The sequence below is a fragment of the Oxyura jamaicensis genome, chromosome 6 (assembly GCF_011077185.1).
Source record: "Oxyura jamaicensis isolate SHBP4307 breed ruddy duck chromosome 6, BPBGC_Ojam_1.0, whole genome shotgun sequence".
NCBI classification, from domain to species: domain Eukaryota; kingdom Metazoa; phylum Chordata; class Aves; order Anseriformes; family Anatidae; genus Oxyura; species Oxyura jamaicensis.
Genome location: NC_048898.1, coordinates 3,746,051 through 3,764,769, shown reverse-complemented (window position 1 = coordinate 3,764,769; position 18,719 = coordinate 3,746,051). Strand labels below are relative to the sequence as shown.

The following is an 18,719-nucleotide window of genomic DNA, read 5'->3' as shown; positions in this document are numbered from 1 at the left end:
TCGTGAAAGAGAACGAGAGAGACGTAGGTCTCGGGAAAGATCACCCCAGAGAAAACGCTCCAGAGAGAGATCACCTCGGCGAGAGAGGGAGAGGTCACCTCGAAGACCACGACGTGTTGTTCCTCGTTACACAGTTCAGTTTTCCAAGTTTTCATTGGACTGGTATGTTTACAGAACCAAATTTTTACTTAAAGATCTTGCTTTAATAGTGGGCACGAACTACTGTGAGTGTTAAATGATGATCATAACTTTAAAAGGAAGTTCATGTAATGGCTGAGAACCTTGTATATGAAACTTTCTGGGTTTTGTTGGTTTTGTGTGCTACTGCAAAACGTTTTTATAACGCTGTTTAATAAATATTCCCTAATTTGTAGACACCTTAATTAGAAGAATGCTTAGTGGTTACGCGTTTGTAATCCTTAATACGTGACCTTTAAATATATTACTCTGAATTCGTACACACACATGAGTGCACACAGTTTTAAATATACACTAGATGTTTCCAATGAATATACCTCCTAATGATGTACTTCTTTTTAATAATTTTTATTGCTGTATCTTTCAAATAATGTTGTTTATTTCAGTCGCAGCTGTGATATGATGGAGCTGAGGAGGCGTTACCAGAACTTGTATATCCCAAGTGATTTCTTTGATGCACAGTTTACATGGGTGGATGCTTTCCCTATGTCTAGACCATTTCAGCTGGGAAACTACTGTAATTTCTACGTAATGCACAGAGAAGTAGATCCTATAGATAAAAACGCTGCTGTCCTTGATCCACCTGATGCTGATCATCTGTACAGTGCAAAGGTTTGTACAGTTTCCAGTATTAAAACTCTTCATTACATTTCTTTTTTTGCCAATAGAGTAAAAAGTTGAGTATAATTGAACTGTTTTTTTTTTTAATGATCTGTGCAAAATACAGTATTTTAATCCTTTGAGTAAAGAGCAGGTAGGTAGAGCTTGGTAGAATCATGATAGAAATTCAGTTTTTCCTGTTACTAGAGCTGTCCTATGTCTTGTTTTTACTGAGATCTATTTTCCATTCTCTGCACCCAGGAAAGAAAGACATCTTCTGCGGGATCTCTGAATGTGTTTCCTAGGCAATTCACTCCGAACAGTTAATGGAGTCTTGTTTTCCTTTGTGTCCTTTCTGGGCAGTTGGTGCTATTCCACTTAGTGATGTTTTTTCTCTTACTCCTTTCAGATTCATTTCAATCTTTACCATTTGATGGAAAGTAGATTGAGGAGGATTATAGGAATCTCAAAAAATGTTGCACAAGGGGCCATAATGACGTGTAAAGGACCTTAGGGTCAAAAAGAATCTCCCTAAAACCCTTCTGTGTGTTAGCTCTTCCATTAAAATGGGTCTGAGATTTCTAAGTCAATCTGTTCTAGAAGTGTTTAACGTTAAAGATAAATTTAGAAACAAAACTGCCTTTAACCCTTGTATTTTTGGAAGAGTTACTTTACTGTCTATAAAAAGTCTGAAGCCTTGGCTCAAGTATCAGATGTACTGTCGTGTTTGTTTTTTTTTTAATTCTCCTGATGCAGAGCAAGAGCTCCATTTCAGAAAGTTGAGCTTTAAAATATATTCAGTATCTTAAGAAATAGCATCCAGTTTCATAATATTAAGCTGTTTAGATTATAAAGTAAGCTTGTTAGATTTGGCAGGGCCAATGGGATGCTAAGAAGATGCAGATGAGTGTCGGCCGGCTCTCTTGTGATTGTGACAAAATGGAAGAAGTCGGTTACGGGAACCAGAAATGTACTCAGTGTGCTTCTTGGCTATTTGGTACCCAGCGGTAACATGCAAAGCAGAGTAGCAATTCTGCATGTTGCTTTTATATGCTTTCAGTTGGTTTGTCTTTTTGTAAAATCGCACATTGCATGCATTTCAAGTGGTGAGGGAGTGAAAGAGCTCCTTGGCAGGCACTTTAAGCCTCAGTTCTGCAATTTCCTTTTAGCTTATTCTGATTTTTTTTGGTGACATTCAGAGAAGTATTGGTATATATGTGTTTGCAAGTTGTGGTCATTGTTCACCAGTTTTAGTGGGAGGCCTTCACAAGACTCATCTCATTTACACACCAGGTGATGTTGATGGCTAGTCCCAGCATGGAGGATCTCTACCACAAGTCGTGTGCGCTGGCTGAAGATCCCCAAGAACTTCGTGACGGATTTCAGCATCCTGCTAGACTTGTAAAGGTAAATATGCTTCACTGCCAGATACTCTTGGCAATGAAGGTTGGTTATAGAGCTGTAAAGTATTTGTTGGTAAGGGAAGAGTTTGTAGGCAGCTAAGCGATGGCTTCAGTTTTACTTTGAAGAGATCTCGTTTGTCATTTCTTCAATTCAGTGGAGCTTTATCTTCATTGCTTTCATATTTACTGCTTTCTTCCACTTAAACCATAGATATTTGGAGAAACCTGTTTATTTAATTAACCGTTAGTCTCTTTTTACAAGCACTTAAACCTTTTTAAGGGTTCAGCTGTGACGAGAATACAAATGAAGCAACAGTTAAGTAACTATTGTATTTAAATTTAACAGTTGTTAAGTTGAACAACCTGTAAGTGCTGTGGTGTTTCAAGACAACACATTTGTTCTTTTTCAATTAAACTCCATCATCTTAAAGCCAATGGGAGTGCTTGAATCTATAGATATAATGCTCTTGCGGTCTTATCTTTTGTAGCTGTCCTTTGTCACTTTTAAGCAGGAACATCTACAAATCTGTTTATTGGATTTAAGATGCCATTTAAAATAGTGTGTTTATCTTCTGTGTTAGAAGGCTTTTAATTGCGAAGGGAAAAACCTCTACCAATAAAGAAACTAGATGGAAAGTCTTGCAAACAAGAATGAGTGATGATGTTTTAAACCTATTCCATTTCTGAAATACTCTGTGGAAAAAAATAACTGAACTCTTTCTTGACTGACTTTCATTTTCAGATTTCAAAATAACGTGGCAATTTGCTCACGGATTTCAGTGTGTGTGCTATGAAATATTCTTTACACTTTGGGAAGATGACTTTTTGCCCCTAGCAGGGGAACATTCAGAAGACTCTTTTTGTCTAGTTTTTAGTGGGTATGAAAGGCAAAGATGAAGCTATGGCTATTGGAGGACACTGGTCCCCATCACTGGATGGACCTGATCCAGAAAAGGACCCTTCCGTGCTGATAAAGACGGCTATTCGTTGTTGCAAGGCTCTTACAGGGATTGACTTAAGTGTGTGCACACAATGGTAAGTACTGTACTGCAACGTAAAGTACACCATAGAAGTACTTCTCTATTATGAAAAATTAAGAAAAGAAACATCTTTTTCTTTGTCAGCTGCTGTTGGTAGCACAGGTAAACTACTCAAAGGGTGTTCTGTTTTTGTAGTAAGCTCGATTGGTGCCAACTGTGCTGAATGCATTAAGGACTAATTAAAGATTCTGAACTTATTTTGATGTGTTATGCTGTAATTTTTAATGAATGTGTGTTGAAAATATTTCTCATTTTATGCATAGCTGGAGAAGATCGTCAAGAGAACTTCATTTCATTGTTCTTTCGTTATAAATTAGCTGTTGGTTATATAGCCATATTTTCTCTTGATGAGTTTTTGTCCCGTATTAACACTTAGAGCAATTTTACTAGTATAAGAAAAGTCTACTGTAAGCTAAATTTTAAGTGCTTCAGTGCCTCCTAGTTGCGCATTAGACTTATGTGCGCTAAGTAATGTAAAACAGGATTTCGGTAGTCTTTTTCCTTTGCAATTGTGATACGTTTTTACAAATGTACTGAAAGAGAAAATATGGCTTCCATAATTTTTTTCTTTAGATAAACTTCAAGGTCTTGCAGCAAAATTTCTTTACTTGATGTGCTACAAGTGATCTAGGCTCTTTAAAATGTATTGTAGAATTTTTTTTCCAACATGCTTCTTCCCTTGCGACAGGTACCGTTTTGCAGAGATTCGCTACCATCGCCCTGAGGAGACCCACAAGGGGCGTACAGTTCCAGCTCATGTGGAGACAGTGGTTTTATTTTTCCCGGATGTTTGGCATTGCCTTCCCACCCGCTCAGAGTGGGAAACCCTCTCCCGAGGATACAAGCAGCAGCTGGTCGAGAAGCTTCAGGGTGAACGCAAGGAGGCTGATGGAGAACAGGCACTGAACGCTAATCCCTTTTTCTATTTCTGCTTCTCACAGGCACAGGAACACAGGCACAAAATGCACATCACATACTACACAACATACATACATAGGAAGAACATAACTGGTAACAATGACTGGTAAACCAGCTTTCAGCAGTGTAGTGAATGTTGTTTTTTATTTTTATTTCAGCTAGTTTACTAACTTTAAATGCGTATGCCGATATCACAAATGGAATAAAATTGTGCTTATGATGCGCAGAAAATTTTTTACTGTAGAAATAGTTGCTGGAATCTGGGACCAGTTGTTGAGTGAGATGCAGTTTATGAATAGCTGTCTTTAAACATTTTGCCATTTTCTAAAATTTCTAAATTCTCTCTTGTGGCCAGTTCTAATTGTGCTATTTGAAATTGAACGAACGCTAGTCTGAAACATCTGAATTTCAGGCCATGTGGCTGATCAACATCTTGGAATAAGGGAAAGTCTGACTGAACAAAGAGTAATTTGGGGGATTTAAAATCCGGGGGAAGATCACACACTGTGTGGTTAATGGAGACCAGCAGTGTCTTTGTAACCCCGATATTCTTTGTGGTGTTGCTTTTCACCCTTTTGTGTTCCACAGATCTGGCTTGTATTGGCTGAGTGGCACTGATCATTTAAAAAGTGGTAGAATGTGTGTGTGAACTTGTCTAAACAATAACTTTAGGAGAAGACTGTCTGAAACAGTTGTGACCTTGCACAGATCAGCAACAGAATTTTAAAAATGACTGAAATACCTTCAAGCTTTCTGAATGATAATTTTTAAATTTTATTTGTCAGGATGAAGAGGAAAAGGATGATGGAGAAGCTAAGGAGATCTCTACGCCTACACACTGGTCTAAATTGGATCCCAAAACAATGAAGGTAACTACATTTTTAAACTTGTTTCCATCATACGCTTTCTTTTTTAAAGCAGGACCTGAAATACAGCTGTCTTTCCCTTAACTGAGGAAAAAAAATAGTAGTGTTTTATATTCCTTGTTGGTTTTGTAGGTATTATGTATGACATCACAGTATGAGAATGTGGCTTCTGATTTTAATAGGTGAATACAGATAAATGGAGCTATTGTGAACTTCTGAACTTTGTACAATTAAAATGTATCCCATATGATAGTGTTTAACTGGAAAATGAAAGTTTGGCGGTCATCTGGTCATACCTACTTATATTAAAAACGTGGGGGCTAAAATACTTTAATGTTTAAAAAGGCAATAATGGTACAAAAACCTAATAAACAATTTATGCAATAGAAATAATAGCCTTATACTGCCAAATCTCTTCCCTGCCTCTATGACGTCCCTCAAAAAAGAGTTCTTTGGGGAGAACATGACTTTAAATGTAGTATGTTTTATACTAGTAAATACTAGCGTTGTACAGTACAGCTTTAAAAATTGCAGTTGAGTTTTCATTGATCTTACTTTAATTTTTACTTTACGTTTTCTGCTAATCCTATGTTTTGCAATGTTGCTGGTTGATACCACTTACAGATCTTTTATTTACCAGGTAAACGACCTTCGAAAAGAATTAGAAAGTCGAACCCTTAGTTCTAAAGGACTGAAATCTCAGTTGATAGCTCGACTGACAAAGCAGCTGAAAGTAGAGGAACAAAAAGAAGAGCAAAAGGAGCTAGAGAAGTCTGAGAAAGAAGAGGAAGAGGAGGAGGATAGGAAATCTGAAGATGACAAAGAGGTTAGGTTTTGGACATGCTTGGTTTAAGTCTTTAAACGTACATAAATTATTATATATAAAAAATTGTGTAAAAATTTAAGTTAAAAAAGTACAGGATGATGCCTTGCTGAGATTTTGTAGTTCTCAGATGACTACTGGGAACTCATGCTGTAACTTGAACTACTGAATTGGAACAAAATCTTGGCAAGCTTGAATTCCTGTAGCAGCAAAGTCAGCTGAAATGTGCAACTCTGTTAAGGGTGTTTGAATTAATGTTGGACCTTAAGTGTAAGGAAAAAAAAATCCCAAACTCCCCAGCAAAAACATGCTCCCTTCTGAACAGGTGAGCACATTTAACAAGATCTTAACTTCTTAAACTTAGATGAAGAGTAGCTGCCTAGCTGTGTTGGCTTTTATTGACGTGCAAGCCTTAAGGGATTTGTGTTGCAATGTTTATTTTGATCTGTAAATGTTTTGGTATCTCAAAGGGTCAAATTTCTTCACGAGGCTAGTGGTTTGCTTGGGTTCGTGTTTTTCTGTATAATGAAACCTTACTTTTCACATTCGGATAAAATTCTTGTGCATTGAGGTTTCCCAGTTTTGCAGTTGATAGTTTTGATATTATTTAGTCTGTTTTGATATTTTATGAGGGTGAACAAGATCTGTGCAATAACACCAAAGCCCAACAACAGAAAGGCATAAATGTAACAAAACATTATCCATACTTGCTTCTAAACCTGCCTTTTTGTGTGTTCCTACCTGCAGGCCAGCATGGGATAATTTGAAATTTTAGTTCTGTCTGTAAACATTTTGTTTATTGGTGGAGCAGAGGCCATGCACTTGCTAATTCTTTCAGCTGCTTCTTTCTCACATGTCTTGGAGGAAGAAAACTGTCTTGGAGTTCCTTGCCAAATCTATCATTTTAAGATTAGGAGTAGGCAGGTTGGATCGTGTTTGCTTTTCAGAAAGCTTAATCTCTTCTGTGATTTCCATATTCATAAGAATGTAATATTCCTGTCTTGGCAATTAATAAGCTGTTTGGTATTTTACCTTTTTTTTTTTTAACACCACCACTCCTCCTGTTTTTTTTTTTAATCTATATCAGTTGTATCTATAGATTGCATTTCTTGTAACCAAGATTTCTGGGTGAGTAGTAACCTGCCAGTTGTTGAAGCAGTATTGGATATCTTTGGGACGATTATGGTAGAAACCTTGACTGTTCTTATGTATAGTAGGACTTCCCCGTACAGCTCTATAAACACCCAAACAAAATTCTTGTCCAGAGCACTGACTCCTTTACTAGCTTGTATACCATTTCTTGAAGTGAACTAGTTGGGTTCCTTCCAATGTTAAGTAAACATGCTGCAGTTAGCACCATTAAATAGTTGGGAGATACCCGTTGCTGTGTGGTTAAACACTGTATGCCCTGCTTTGTGTTGCTCAAGTTTCCAGTCTTCACTTTTAGGTGAGTGTTGGCAATGGGTGCATTATGCATTCTGTAAATTCTGGTCTAATTCGTCATCTTCATTGCATTAAGCAGCCTTAGGCTTTTCTTCACTTCCTACAAAGCAGTGAGTCCTAAAAACTAACTTCTAGGCTGAAACTTGGGAATATTTTGAAACTTTGGAATATGCTACATGTTGTTTTGTTTTGCCTATTTAGGAAGAGGAAAGAAAACGTCAAGAAGAAATGGAACGTCAGCGGCGGGAGAGACGATACATCTTGCCTGATGAACCAGCAATCATTGTGCATCCTAACTGGGCAGCAAAGAGTGGGAAGTTTGACTGTAGCATTATGTCACTTAGTGTTCTTCTGGACTATAGATTAGAGGATAATAAAGAACATTCCTTTGAGGTAATTTAGCCCTGCTATCATATTGAAGCTACTTTTTAGTGAGCTTTTTGCATCGAAGAAAAAGCTGATGCCTAGCAAGTGAATATAAAAGTATATAGCTAGTAAATTTAGTCGTTCTTGTTTCTTTTTAATTCTATGCTAACTGCAGTATTCTTAAATTCTGCAAGTTATGGCAGCATGACACAAGAAAACATAATGTAAAATGGGTTAATTTCTTTGTGCAAAATCTAGAAAAAGTAGTCCACTATTTGGTACAGGGTTTACAAAAGCAATGTAGTCACTGTGTGGCATCTAGAAGAAATGTGTATGTTTTCAGATATGGAGCTGAATTTATAACTTACACAGCTAGTCCAGGTCCTAAACTACTATTGTGCAGGAAAGAAGAATGTATAAAGTTCTTTAAAGTTTGCAAATTCAAAACAAATGGTAAGAAGTCTATCACTGCATAAAACTAACACGGTGAAAGCTTGGTAAGATAACACCTGCTGGCTTCTTTTAGTCATAAGTGTACAAATTCTTAATATGCATTTTAAAACTCATTTTCAGATCTTTTTGTTCTTCTTTACACACAGGTTTCATTGTTTGCAGAACTCTTCAATGAAATGCTTCAGAGGGATTTTGGTGTCAGAATTTACAAAGCACTGGTTTCTCTCCCAGAGAGGGAGGACAAAAAAGACAAAAAAGGCAAAAAAGATGAACGAAAAGAGAAAAAGGAAGAAAAAGAGGAAGAAAATGATGAACCAAAACCTAAGAGGAGAAAATCTGGAGACGATAAAGATAAAAAGGAAGATAGAGATGAAAAGAAGGTCTGCAGTTAATTTATATATCAGCTAGCATTTCTATCGTAATTAGTCATTTAAAAATTTGATTGGTGTGTTTGAGTATTATTTTAACACCCCTCCCCCCAGTTCATCTTTTATCACTTAAATTTCTGTGTGTGTTTGTGTTCTTATGTGACTAAATATCATAGTGGCATCCCTGTCCATGGCAGGTGGGTGAAACTAGCTGATCTTTAAGGTTACTTCCAACCCAGACCATTCTCTGATCCTATGAAATAATAAGCATACTGGAATTTTGAGGGGGTGCTAGTGTGATGTTTTTACTTTCCTGTTTTTTTTAGTTCTGAATGGACTAATTTATAGGAACTTTTACAGAGGGAAGATAAAAGGAAAGATGATTGTAAAGATGAAGAAGAGACAGAAGATGACAATAATCAAGAAGAATATGATCCAATGGAGGCAGAAGATGCTGAAGATGAAGATGAAGGTATCTTGAATTAGGGATTTTGTGACTTCCATTTAAGCTTTTTTTATTGCCGCTACATATGCCAGCTTCTTTCAAGCTGGAAGATGCACTGGAACTAGAAAATGTAAAATTGCATTATTACGCTAATTTTATTTCAGTAATTCTGACCAGATCTACTTAAAATGTAAGTGTCTTTCTGTTAGGCGTTTTGTTAACATCATCTATATATAAATTGTAGCTGTGGTACTCAAAGTAAGGCATGCATATAGAAGTGGTTTTATTTTTTTCAGAATGCAGACCACTCGCAACTCCCATTGAAGTCAGTAGGAGATGTGAGTATTCGGCACCTCTGAAAAACCAAGCCACTTTTAAGTGCCTAACTTTTCCTATTCATCAGTTCTAAAATGTCATCCTGTTTTTGTTAGGCTACAATGTAGTATGGGATTCTTTACGTGATGCCCTAAGGAGTTGATTTCTGTTTGGGTGGAGTTCTGTTTGCCTGAGTACGTGGGGAAAGGGACTATTAACTTTCCTGTCTGTTAGGAGCAGCAATAGTCTTCCTTCCTGGCTCAGAGATCCGGGAAGGTGTAAGGCACCTGGACACTTCTTGGTTTGTACTTTTGTGGGGTTTTGTCCTCTTAGGTAGAGTTTTTGCTAGAGATGTAAATCTGAATTTGCAGTCCCAGCACTTTCTAAGAAGTGTTTTCAGTTGGATTTTTGTCAGAGTACTGCACCAGCCTTAAAAAACTTGGTGCTAATCTCTTATTTCCAAAATGACTTTTAATTGCTCATAACCTGACCCTGGAGAGTGTGCCCTGGACTTCTCTGTTCTGTAAAGTGCTTCTGCTTCCCATGATCTGTCCTTGTGCCATTCCCAGTCAGGTTTGGTGAGAACAATTTAACATACCGTGGAGATATACAGGAGAAACTTTGTGGTTCTCAGAAACGTGTTGGCAAAATTAGATAAATGTAGGCTTTTTTCCCAAGCTTTCCGCACAAGAAAAGGTGGGCGGTTTCTTAAAGCTGAATTTTGCACGATTCAGTGACCAAAAACTTGTACATAAGGTACAGAGCTGCATGCCATATGTCCCTGCAGTTGTCACATTCCTCTTTCTCTTTTATCTTTAGTTTTACTGTATTGCCTACCTTTAAAGAAAAAAAAAGTGCAGTTTGTGTTTCATATCTAAAAAGTGATACGAACCATAACTTTGATCTAAAGTAGAGGATCATATACACCAGTAATATCTCACACATGAGTATAAACACAGGGTTTCATTATATAGTTGGTACAGTTTTTATAATGTATTGTAAAATACTTGAGAGCAAACGGTACTGATTTTGGTAGGAATAACCACAGCTGAATGCAGACTCTGCCAAGCCTAATTAAGAAGAATTGTGGTAATTTCTGACACACCACTTAACTAGATGGTGGTGTTGGCACAACTTATTTTGATCTAGTATTTCTTTCAGCTCTTCTATCCTGTGTGTGAGATAAATAAGAATGTACAGGATAAAATTGACAAATGTCTTATGTTAAAATCAGATGAGAGAAACAACAAATATAACAGGACTCATATAATTGTCATTGGTTCTTTCTTTTTGAGGGAAATATTTTCAGGTGTTAGGGGGCTTACGTGAACTTGCTAATGAACGTGTATATTTGAGGTAATGTTTATCAAATCATTTGCTGTGGGTGTGTTAAATTTTGTTTGTGTCTTATAGACCGGGATGAAGAGGAAATGAACAAACGGGAGGACAGAAGAGAGGGAAATAGGCATTGCAAAGAGAGGTCGTCTAAAGATAAAGTAATTAATACTTTTCTTAACAACTACATAGAGCCTTGTTAGAGATGTCTTAATGAAAGCTTACCTTTGTTTTCACTGTAAGACCTATTTGCACTCCTTGTTTCCTTTAGCACTTCTAGAGTGAAACATTATGCATATATAAAAGAGAACATGTGTGAGCTTTGGGTAAGGTGCATACAAGCTACTTTTATTTTCGTTTTAAAGATTGCTGAGTGAAAGCTCTCGGAAAAACTTTCTTATACAAATCTGGTACTGATTTGTTTGAAAAGTCTGAGGACTAATGTGGTATGCAGACCTAAGAGCCGGATGACTATTTTATCCATGGCTTTCAGCTGCTGATTCATAAATAACAAAAGCAGAAGCTTAGCTTGATTAATAAACTGGCTTTTAAATTGTAAAACCTGAAATCATTATGTAAATTTTTTACATTTCCCTGCAGGAAAACGGATGCTTTATATGTCATGAGGCCAGTAGCTAGCCTCCATAGTTCATATTAAGGAACAGCATAAGTTAGATTTGTTGTGCTTGAACTTTCTTCATAAATGCTAGAATAAAACAAGCGTTTGATTCTCTTTATTTTTTTCAAGGAATAGTAGGAGATGTAGGAACAAATTTAATGGAAAACATAGACTGCAGAACTGCTTCAGCTGTGAGAGCTGGATGCTCTTTCCTTACATGTTTATGGGGATTTTGTTTTGAAAATAGATGTTCAATAAAATATTTGGCTAAGGAGAGAAGGGATTTTTCCTATTACACTTGTGTTTATTTTGTTTATTTTTCAAACTTTTTGACATATTAGCTTGAACAAATGGAAAACCGTGTCTACCCGGTGTTACTGTGCATCCTGCTGCCAATCTTCTACATAATTGAAAGATTATTCATCCTAAATAGCTTGCTAATGTTACATCTGAGTTCAGTAGGTAAATGCTAGCTGTATTAGTGGCTTTACTGAAAGTGATGATAAAATGAACATAGGAAAACATTGGTTAATTGAAAAGCTTACTTTTTTTTTTAGTAGAGGAACAGAAGGTGGTATTTTTAACTTCCTAATGATCCCATAATTAATTTCCTGTAGGAGAAGGACAAGACACAAATGGTAACTGTTAATAGGGACCTTCTGATGGCCTTCGTTTATTTCGATCAAAGTCATTGTGGATACCTTCTGGAGAAGGACATGGAGGAGATACTGTACACTCTTGGACTGCACCTATCACGTGCTCAGGTTTTGTATTATTCAATATTACAGGAATGCTATAGAGGGGGGAAATGTAGTTCAGCTTCTAAAGGCTATTGCTGCTTTTTTTATGCAGCCATTTTGTATTTCAGTGAAGTATTAATTTAATAATTTGTAAGCTGTTTTGGAATGAAGAGGTAAAAATTTCTAGCTTTTAACATGCCCATATTGCACATGTAGCTTTTGTCTCAAGTTTGGTTATTATTTTTTTCTAGCTTTTTTTCATTTTAATCCTCAGTATGTTAAAAACCAAAAATCTGCGTGAGTTCTTTTAATAAATTTTTCAAGGTAAAACATTTATGTTTAGGTAATATAACTTCTGTGTTTAAGTAATACCGTGCTTATTTCCATGGTTGCGTTTTAGGTCAAGAAGCTCCTTAATAAAGTAGTACTTAGAGAATCCTGCTTTTACAGAAGACTAACAGATACTTCTAAAGATGAGGAAAACCAAGAAGAATCCGAAGAGCTACAGGAAGATATGTTAGGTAGTATTTTTTGTATTGCACAAACTTTGCGCAGAAACAGTTCTCTGGAATGATATGAGAGCTCAGAGATGTTTGCTTTCTCACAGTAATGAGTTCAGAACTGCAGAGTACCTGCCAGTTTTGAAAAGTAAACCTTGAGCGGTTCATAAATTTCAGTATTTCTGGCTTCCAGACCTTGCTTTTACAGGATGAACCTTAGTATCTTGGAACAGGAAGGAGGAGGTTAATGTTAACACTTTTTGTTCGCAGCAGCTCTGCAGTCAGGAGGATCAGTGCTGTAGGTAGTAGAACTGAGTGATTTTTTGAATACAAATTACTGCAGAATGGAAGAATACAGGAATGTCATGAAACAGCACAATCTTTTGGGGGGCTGTGATTGGGTAAGGAGGGAGAAGAGAAATGAGGAGTAGACAAACAAAACTGAATCTAAACTTTGTTGTTTTCCATACATACGAAGAGACCATATTATGATCGTAATTCTGTTATGTTAAAGGTGTGGCTTTTGAATTAGTATGAGATGTTGCTTTTAAACTCATGTAGGAAGCTTTTAAGATTAGTCACTGGAACTGTAGGCGACTGAAAATGTTAATGATTGTTTATTAATACTACTTAATCTAATTTAGGAAACAGATTACTGTTGCCATCACCTACAATAAAGCAAGAATCAAAAGCTATAGAAGAAAACGTTGGCCTTATTGTATACAATGGCGCTATGGTGGATGTTGGGAGCCTCTTACAGAAGCTGGAGAAGAGTGAAAGAGTGCGGGCAGAGATAGAACAGAAGCTTCAGTTACTAGAAGAAAAAACAGGTGCGACACTGGTTTGAAGGTGGTATTTACATGGATGCAAGATGCTAAGGCATTTTTAGTAGATCAACTAATCTGTGATTGCTTGGGTGGTTGCATGCTCTAAACTTGTATTTTCTACTTCCCATACCCTTTGAACCTGCATACCAACAGTAGTTGAAATACCATTGTCACTATGCTGAAATCCTCTGACTTCATTCAGATTGAATATAAGACTCTCAAATGTATTTAGAATTGAGTATTATCAAATGGTAATGCAATGCAGTCTTTCATGTTCTTTCAAAATTACTAGTTAGGTGTTGGCATGTAATGGAATATTAGGATGCGAAGTACATGGTGTTAGAAGTGACCAACTTTTTTTCTTTAAGATGAGGACGAGAAGACCATACTGCATCTGGAGAATTCTAACAAGAGTCTGTCTACGGAGCTCAAAGAAGTCAAAAAGGACCTTGGTCAGCTGCAAGAGAACTTGAAAATCTCAGATGATAAAAATTTACAATTTGAGGGTCAGCTGAATAAGACAATCAAAAACTTAGCTACTGTTATGGATGAAATACAGAGTGTTCTTAAACAGGTTAGATGTTCCTTCGTTTCTGATTGTCTGTAAGCTTTCTGTAGACTTAATGATACATTTAAAAAAAAAACACTCAGCACATTGAGTTTGAGGCTCAAAGAAATACTGATTATTTAAAGAAAACAAATACAATGTTGTTTTTTGCTTGAAACACAAGCTTCTGACTTAAATTTAAAAGTACATATATAAAAAAATTGTAAATCTACACGTCTACACAGTCTACATGTATTTTGAAAAGGCAATATAACATCTACAAAAGCTCAAACACACAAAGTAGGCCAAATGTTTGTGACCTTTTCTCTTGTGTGATACAAGTGATAAGTCACTGTAGCTTATTAAACTGGCAATAGCTTGGAGCCATCTAACTGCCATCCATATCGTTAAACAGTCCTGCACTTCACTGTGTGTTGTAGACTTGCTAATCTACAGCTGCATAACTCTGTTTCCACGCTTAAATAGCCAAAGTTAAATATCCTTGTTCATTCTGTCTAGTACTTCAGAACTGAAAATGTCTCCTTTGCCCAGTGCTTTCAGACATCTTTGACTAATATAAGTATTTTATGTTAGAGCTGTTACATGTTACCATAATCTTATGGATCTTGCAGAAACTGTTTTCATTTGCTTTTTAAAAAGGAAAAAAAAAAAAAAAAAGCCTAGACTATAAAGTGGGGCTTCTGGGAATGGTTTTGTGCTTCTTTTTACAGTTGTTTAAGTCACATTTAATTTCTACTCCGTTTTTCAGGAAGATGCTGAAATTGGTTTAACTAAACAGAGTAAGATACTAGTTCCTATAGTATTAGAAATTAAAGCCAAGCATTATTTTTGTCTTGCACTACTTCATAGTTCACATGAAAAATAAAATTTCCAGCACTCATAGAGTCTTCTCCCTTTTTTTCTTTCAAAGGATATTGTGAAAAGCGAAGATAGAGATCAGAAATCCAAAGAAAATGGAGCTAACGTATGATAAAACTGCTGCTGTTTAGAAGAACGGTGTTACATAATGTAATATAAATCATGATACCAGAATGTATGGGAAGTGATGCATGTTTGATTTTAGTAGTATAAATATCTTAGTTCCAAAAGATGTATAAAGTTTTATGAATGTGAATGTCTGCTTCTGAAGATTGCTTGTAATTCTTAGCATTCAATTTGAGACACTCCTCGAGTGAAAATAATTTTGCATTGCAAAATGTTTTAGGATGAACTTTGTTACAGCTTTAACCCTAATAAAGTTCATCAACGTAATGAACAGTAGCAAGTATTTAATTACCAAATGTTTTTCATTAAAGTCTAGTGAAATCAAAATTTTCATTATTTATAGAATTGCCATTTTTAGGTTTTTATTTTTATTTCAGTCTAATTAGTCTTTTTAAATTCAAATATAAATCACAAAATAGCATGCTGCTTAATTTTGCAAGTAAAGATTTTTTTTAAAAGCTTCTCAGATTTTTTTTTTTTTTACTTGTCACAACTTTCTTTTCCCTTCCACCTGTAATTTTCTAAAAGCTGCTTGTAATAAAGCTTCCTGAGATACAGTAGTTCAGAGTTGCATATGAGTTAAGAAAGCAATAGAAACCTACCACAATACTGGTAGAGTTGTGAGATTTATACGGAAATATATGGGCCTGTTTTAAATGTATGTCATCTTTGTTTCCTTAATTGTTCTTATCTTTGGATTAATATATATGCTCCTTTTTAACAAGTGCGGTGTATTAATATGTATGGTTGGATACCAGGCCAGTAGATGTCAGACTAATGCCTTACATGGACAAAATGCTACCATTGTAAGTCACCTTTAATTAAATTTGGACTTCTTTCCTAGTATGTGTAATTACTTCAAATACTCTAGTCCAACAAAGTGATAGATACACAAGTATCAGTATTCCATGTTATAATTATGAAGGAGCAGGACAATTTTTGTTGAAAGAGGGTAAGACTGCCTTTCTGTTGTGTTCATAGATAACCAGAGATCTAAGCTTAAAACGTAATGTGGCATCATTTGTGAAAGGCAACTTACATGAGATGAAGCACGAACAATGGTATTTTGTTGCAACTTCCAGGAAAGTTAAGGGTTTTGAAGGTTGGGAAAGGAGTCTTCTCTTACAGAAATGGTTAATTTTAGTAGACTTTTTTTTTTTTTAAAACCAAGATGTCCTAGGTAACTAAATACCTGTTAGGAGAGTCCAGGTGCCATAATATGTATGAATAACCCATGTGAAAGCTCACATGGCTTTAGTGAGAAACACCTTAAAATGCCTGAATTGATGTTCAAAGGAGTCTAAGGTGGTGCTCTTATTATTTCCTTCGCTGGCCCTTTTGAAGCCAGACAAGTCTCTTTCTTCATTAAATTAACATGCATAAATTTCTCTCTCATTCATCACAGTTCAGTCACTGTGGAATACCTTAACTGTTCACACTAAAGTAGGGGTTAATATAAAAACACTACTTATTCAGTACAAGTACGCGGAAAACGCATGCTTTATGAATTAAGAGGTAACATCTCATTAGAGTGAGTGAGGATGGTCATAAATTAATCCTATGAAAAGCATCATCTGTGGTATACAGATGGTGTAAAGTGAAATTCTTTTGTAATAAAATTCTATTTTTCACCTTTGTACAGACTGACAGCATGTATATGTCAAGCACCATTTAAAATAGTAAGGAAAGGACTGACTTTGAAATAACTTTTTCATGGGGAATTTTCAGCTGTACATGTGAACATGCAAGAGATAAATTGTAGCATATAAGATAACTTCATAGGTTCACTGTGAAAGTTCTGTTGGAATCTTTGTGGTTTTTTTGTTTGTTTTTTTTAAAAAAAAAACCTTAAACAGCTGATAGGAAAGCAGTTGTCACGAAAGCAGGCCTCATCTTGCGTTTGAGTTGAGTGGCCCTGTGACATAATTGCTAGTGACACAGATTTTTATAGGATTTAAGAAAAATAATTGCTTGAATTAGTGTAACCTTGCTCTATATTGCTTTGATGTAACAGTGTTTTAAATACAATGTACAGTCTGCATTTATGTTGGAAGGAAAATGAAAGGTTAAAAAATAAAGGGGAAAAAATGAAAAATTTTACAACCTACACAGGGCTTGACCAGTCTCCCAAAGGACAAATAATCTGATGAAAAAGAGACAGCTTCACAGCATGTAAAGTCACTTTATCAAATGGCACAAAGTTCTGTATATACGTCACGTCAATTCTAGTCATTAGCTAAAGCTTCTCAGTAATATTTTAGGAATGTAAGCAGTTCTTAAATAATAACAAAAAAAGCTAATAGAGTATCAATAGTGGGGGTTTGGAGAAGCAATCTTCTATCAGTTTTAATTTATGAACAGTGTTTTTGCATTTAATGTCCACACTTCACATCTCATGGGCTTTCCACTGCTATGCCTTTCCCTGGGTATCGGCTGCTGACAAACGGCTGCTAGAAGAGCTGAAGCAAGGTCTTGTTGGTGCTCTCGGTGTTGAAGCACCCCATTTGTTTGTAGTTTAAAAATGATCTTAGAGGCTCTATGCAGAGTAGCAAATCTAGGAGTGCCTTGTTCTGTAGAGAAAGCACTGCTACAACAAGCCAGTAAATAAAATTGTATCTGTTTATAGACTTTTTTCCCCTTTTGTATTGCTCTAGGCTGATGAAATTAGTGAGTTGAACCTTTACAGCACGATACTCAGCCCAATGGATGCCCATGAATAAGGATAGGAAGAAAGTTCCACGTGATACATCTGCGTGCAACATGATCTAGATTGGACTAGACTCTAATAATGCCCCTTTGCTTGATCTGGCAATAAAAAAGGTAGAGGTGCATAGCTTCAGTGCTACATAGCAACAGTGGCAAAAAGACCAATAGAGATTTTTTGCCAAAGCTTTCTGGAGAGCTGAGTATTGCATGGGAGATAATGGAGCTGCATCCAGCACCACTGCATGTTCTACCATGACAGAGACATGTTTTACTGACTCACCTAGTGCTTGATGTATCGTGGCCGTAGCACCTGGCTGGGCACTGCTGCAGAATCACTTCCCAGTTGTTGCTTGGTTTTCCCTGCGTCCCTTCACTCGGCCTGTGGAGCAGAAGTTAGAATGCTGTCTGGTGACCGTGGGTTTCCACAGATCCAGCATTTACAATTGAGTCATTTCAGAATGTAACTTTATAAAGTTGAGTCCGCGAACATATGTTCAGTGTTCAGGCTGAAATAACTGCTTTGGGAGAGATAATGGCTTTCAGTCCATCTTTCTGCTGAATAATGTACTGTGTTGAGTATCTGTTTGGATTTATGTAACATGGTTAACTTTCACTGATAATTTTATCAGAAATGTGCACAAAATGTGTTTTTTTCCTCTTGCTTCTGTAATCTTTGTGTACCCAGGTCAGGTTTTAAAATCTTGAGTGCATTTGTTCAGTGCAGTTTATATTTAAAAATATATTTCATTTTTAGTGACTGAGTCTCATGGCCAGTGATAGATTGCAAAATATGTAGGTGGCGCGGTCAATGCACTTTCCGAAAGCAGAAATGGTTCAAATAGAAATTCAGCTGGAACTTGTATATTGCCGTGTAGTACAACAATAAAAACAGCATAAATAATAAATACCTCTACTTGGCTATCAAAACTGCCAGTGTTTTCCCAACAAACTGACGTTTCTGTGTATTGTGTCTCATTAGATGTGTTGCATTAGAAATTAATTACACATTATTTAATATTAATACAATATTAATAACGATATAACGTACTTCTAAGCAAAACTGTGTTTTGTTCACCCACTCCATAACCAGGACATTATGATATGGAATACAAATTTAGATTTCTGCAACACACCAAACACTGAAGGTTGTATGTTTCAGCTGTGGTTAGCTTTGCTTTTGAATTTCCAGATACTTATAACCT

At 36.2% G+C, this 18,719-nt stretch overlaps 1 protein-coding gene and 1 non-coding gene across 5 annotated transcripts in view; both read left to right on the top strand.

Moving 5' to 3' along the window:
- The window catches only part of CCAR1 (cell division cycle and apoptosis regulator 1), a 30,070-nt gene extending 11,652 nt beyond the window's left edge, over nucleotides 1–18,418 (top strand). For 3 of the 4 annotated variants that reach the window (XM_035330234.1, XM_035330233.1, XM_035330232.1), the window contains 17 exons: nucleotides 1–162; nucleotides 585–810; nucleotides 2,092–2,205; nucleotides 3,070–3,236; nucleotides 3,930–4,140; nucleotides 4,945–5,028; nucleotides 5,666–5,851; nucleotides 7,493–7,684; nucleotides 8,257–8,490; nucleotides 8,839–8,950; nucleotides 9,220–9,261; nucleotides 10,652–10,734; nucleotides 11,810–11,956; nucleotides 12,333–12,453; nucleotides 13,077–13,262; nucleotides 13,628–13,833; nucleotides 14,738–18,418. In XM_035330234.1, the coding sequence (XP_035186125.1) occupies nucleotides 1–162; nucleotides 585–810; nucleotides 2,092–2,205; nucleotides 3,070–3,236; nucleotides 3,930–4,140; nucleotides 4,945–5,028; nucleotides 5,666–5,851; nucleotides 7,493–7,684; nucleotides 8,257–8,490; nucleotides 8,839–8,950; nucleotides 9,220–9,261; nucleotides 10,652–10,734; nucleotides 11,810–11,956; nucleotides 12,333–12,453; nucleotides 13,077–13,262; nucleotides 13,628–13,833; nucleotides 14,738–14,797 (2,533 nt within the window). In that variant the 3' untranslated portion in view covers nucleotides 14,798–18,418. The remainder of the gene's footprint in view (nucleotides 163–584; nucleotides 811–2,091; nucleotides 2,206–3,069; nucleotides 3,237–3,929; nucleotides 4,141–4,944; nucleotides 5,029–5,665; nucleotides 5,852–7,492; nucleotides 7,685–8,256; nucleotides 8,491–8,838; nucleotides 8,951–9,219; nucleotides 9,262–10,651; nucleotides 10,735–11,809; nucleotides 11,957–12,332; nucleotides 12,454–13,076; nucleotides 13,263–13,627; nucleotides 13,834–14,737) is intronic. The other variant, XM_035330235.1, reaches the window with a different exon arrangement.
- LOC118169500 lies at nucleotides 2,855–2,918 on the top strand. The gene has a single exon (XR_004752163.1). It is a non-coding gene; the product is annotated as a small nucleolar RNA SNORD98 (small nucleolar RNA).
- Nucleotides 18,419–18,719: the final 301 nt, after the last annotated feature.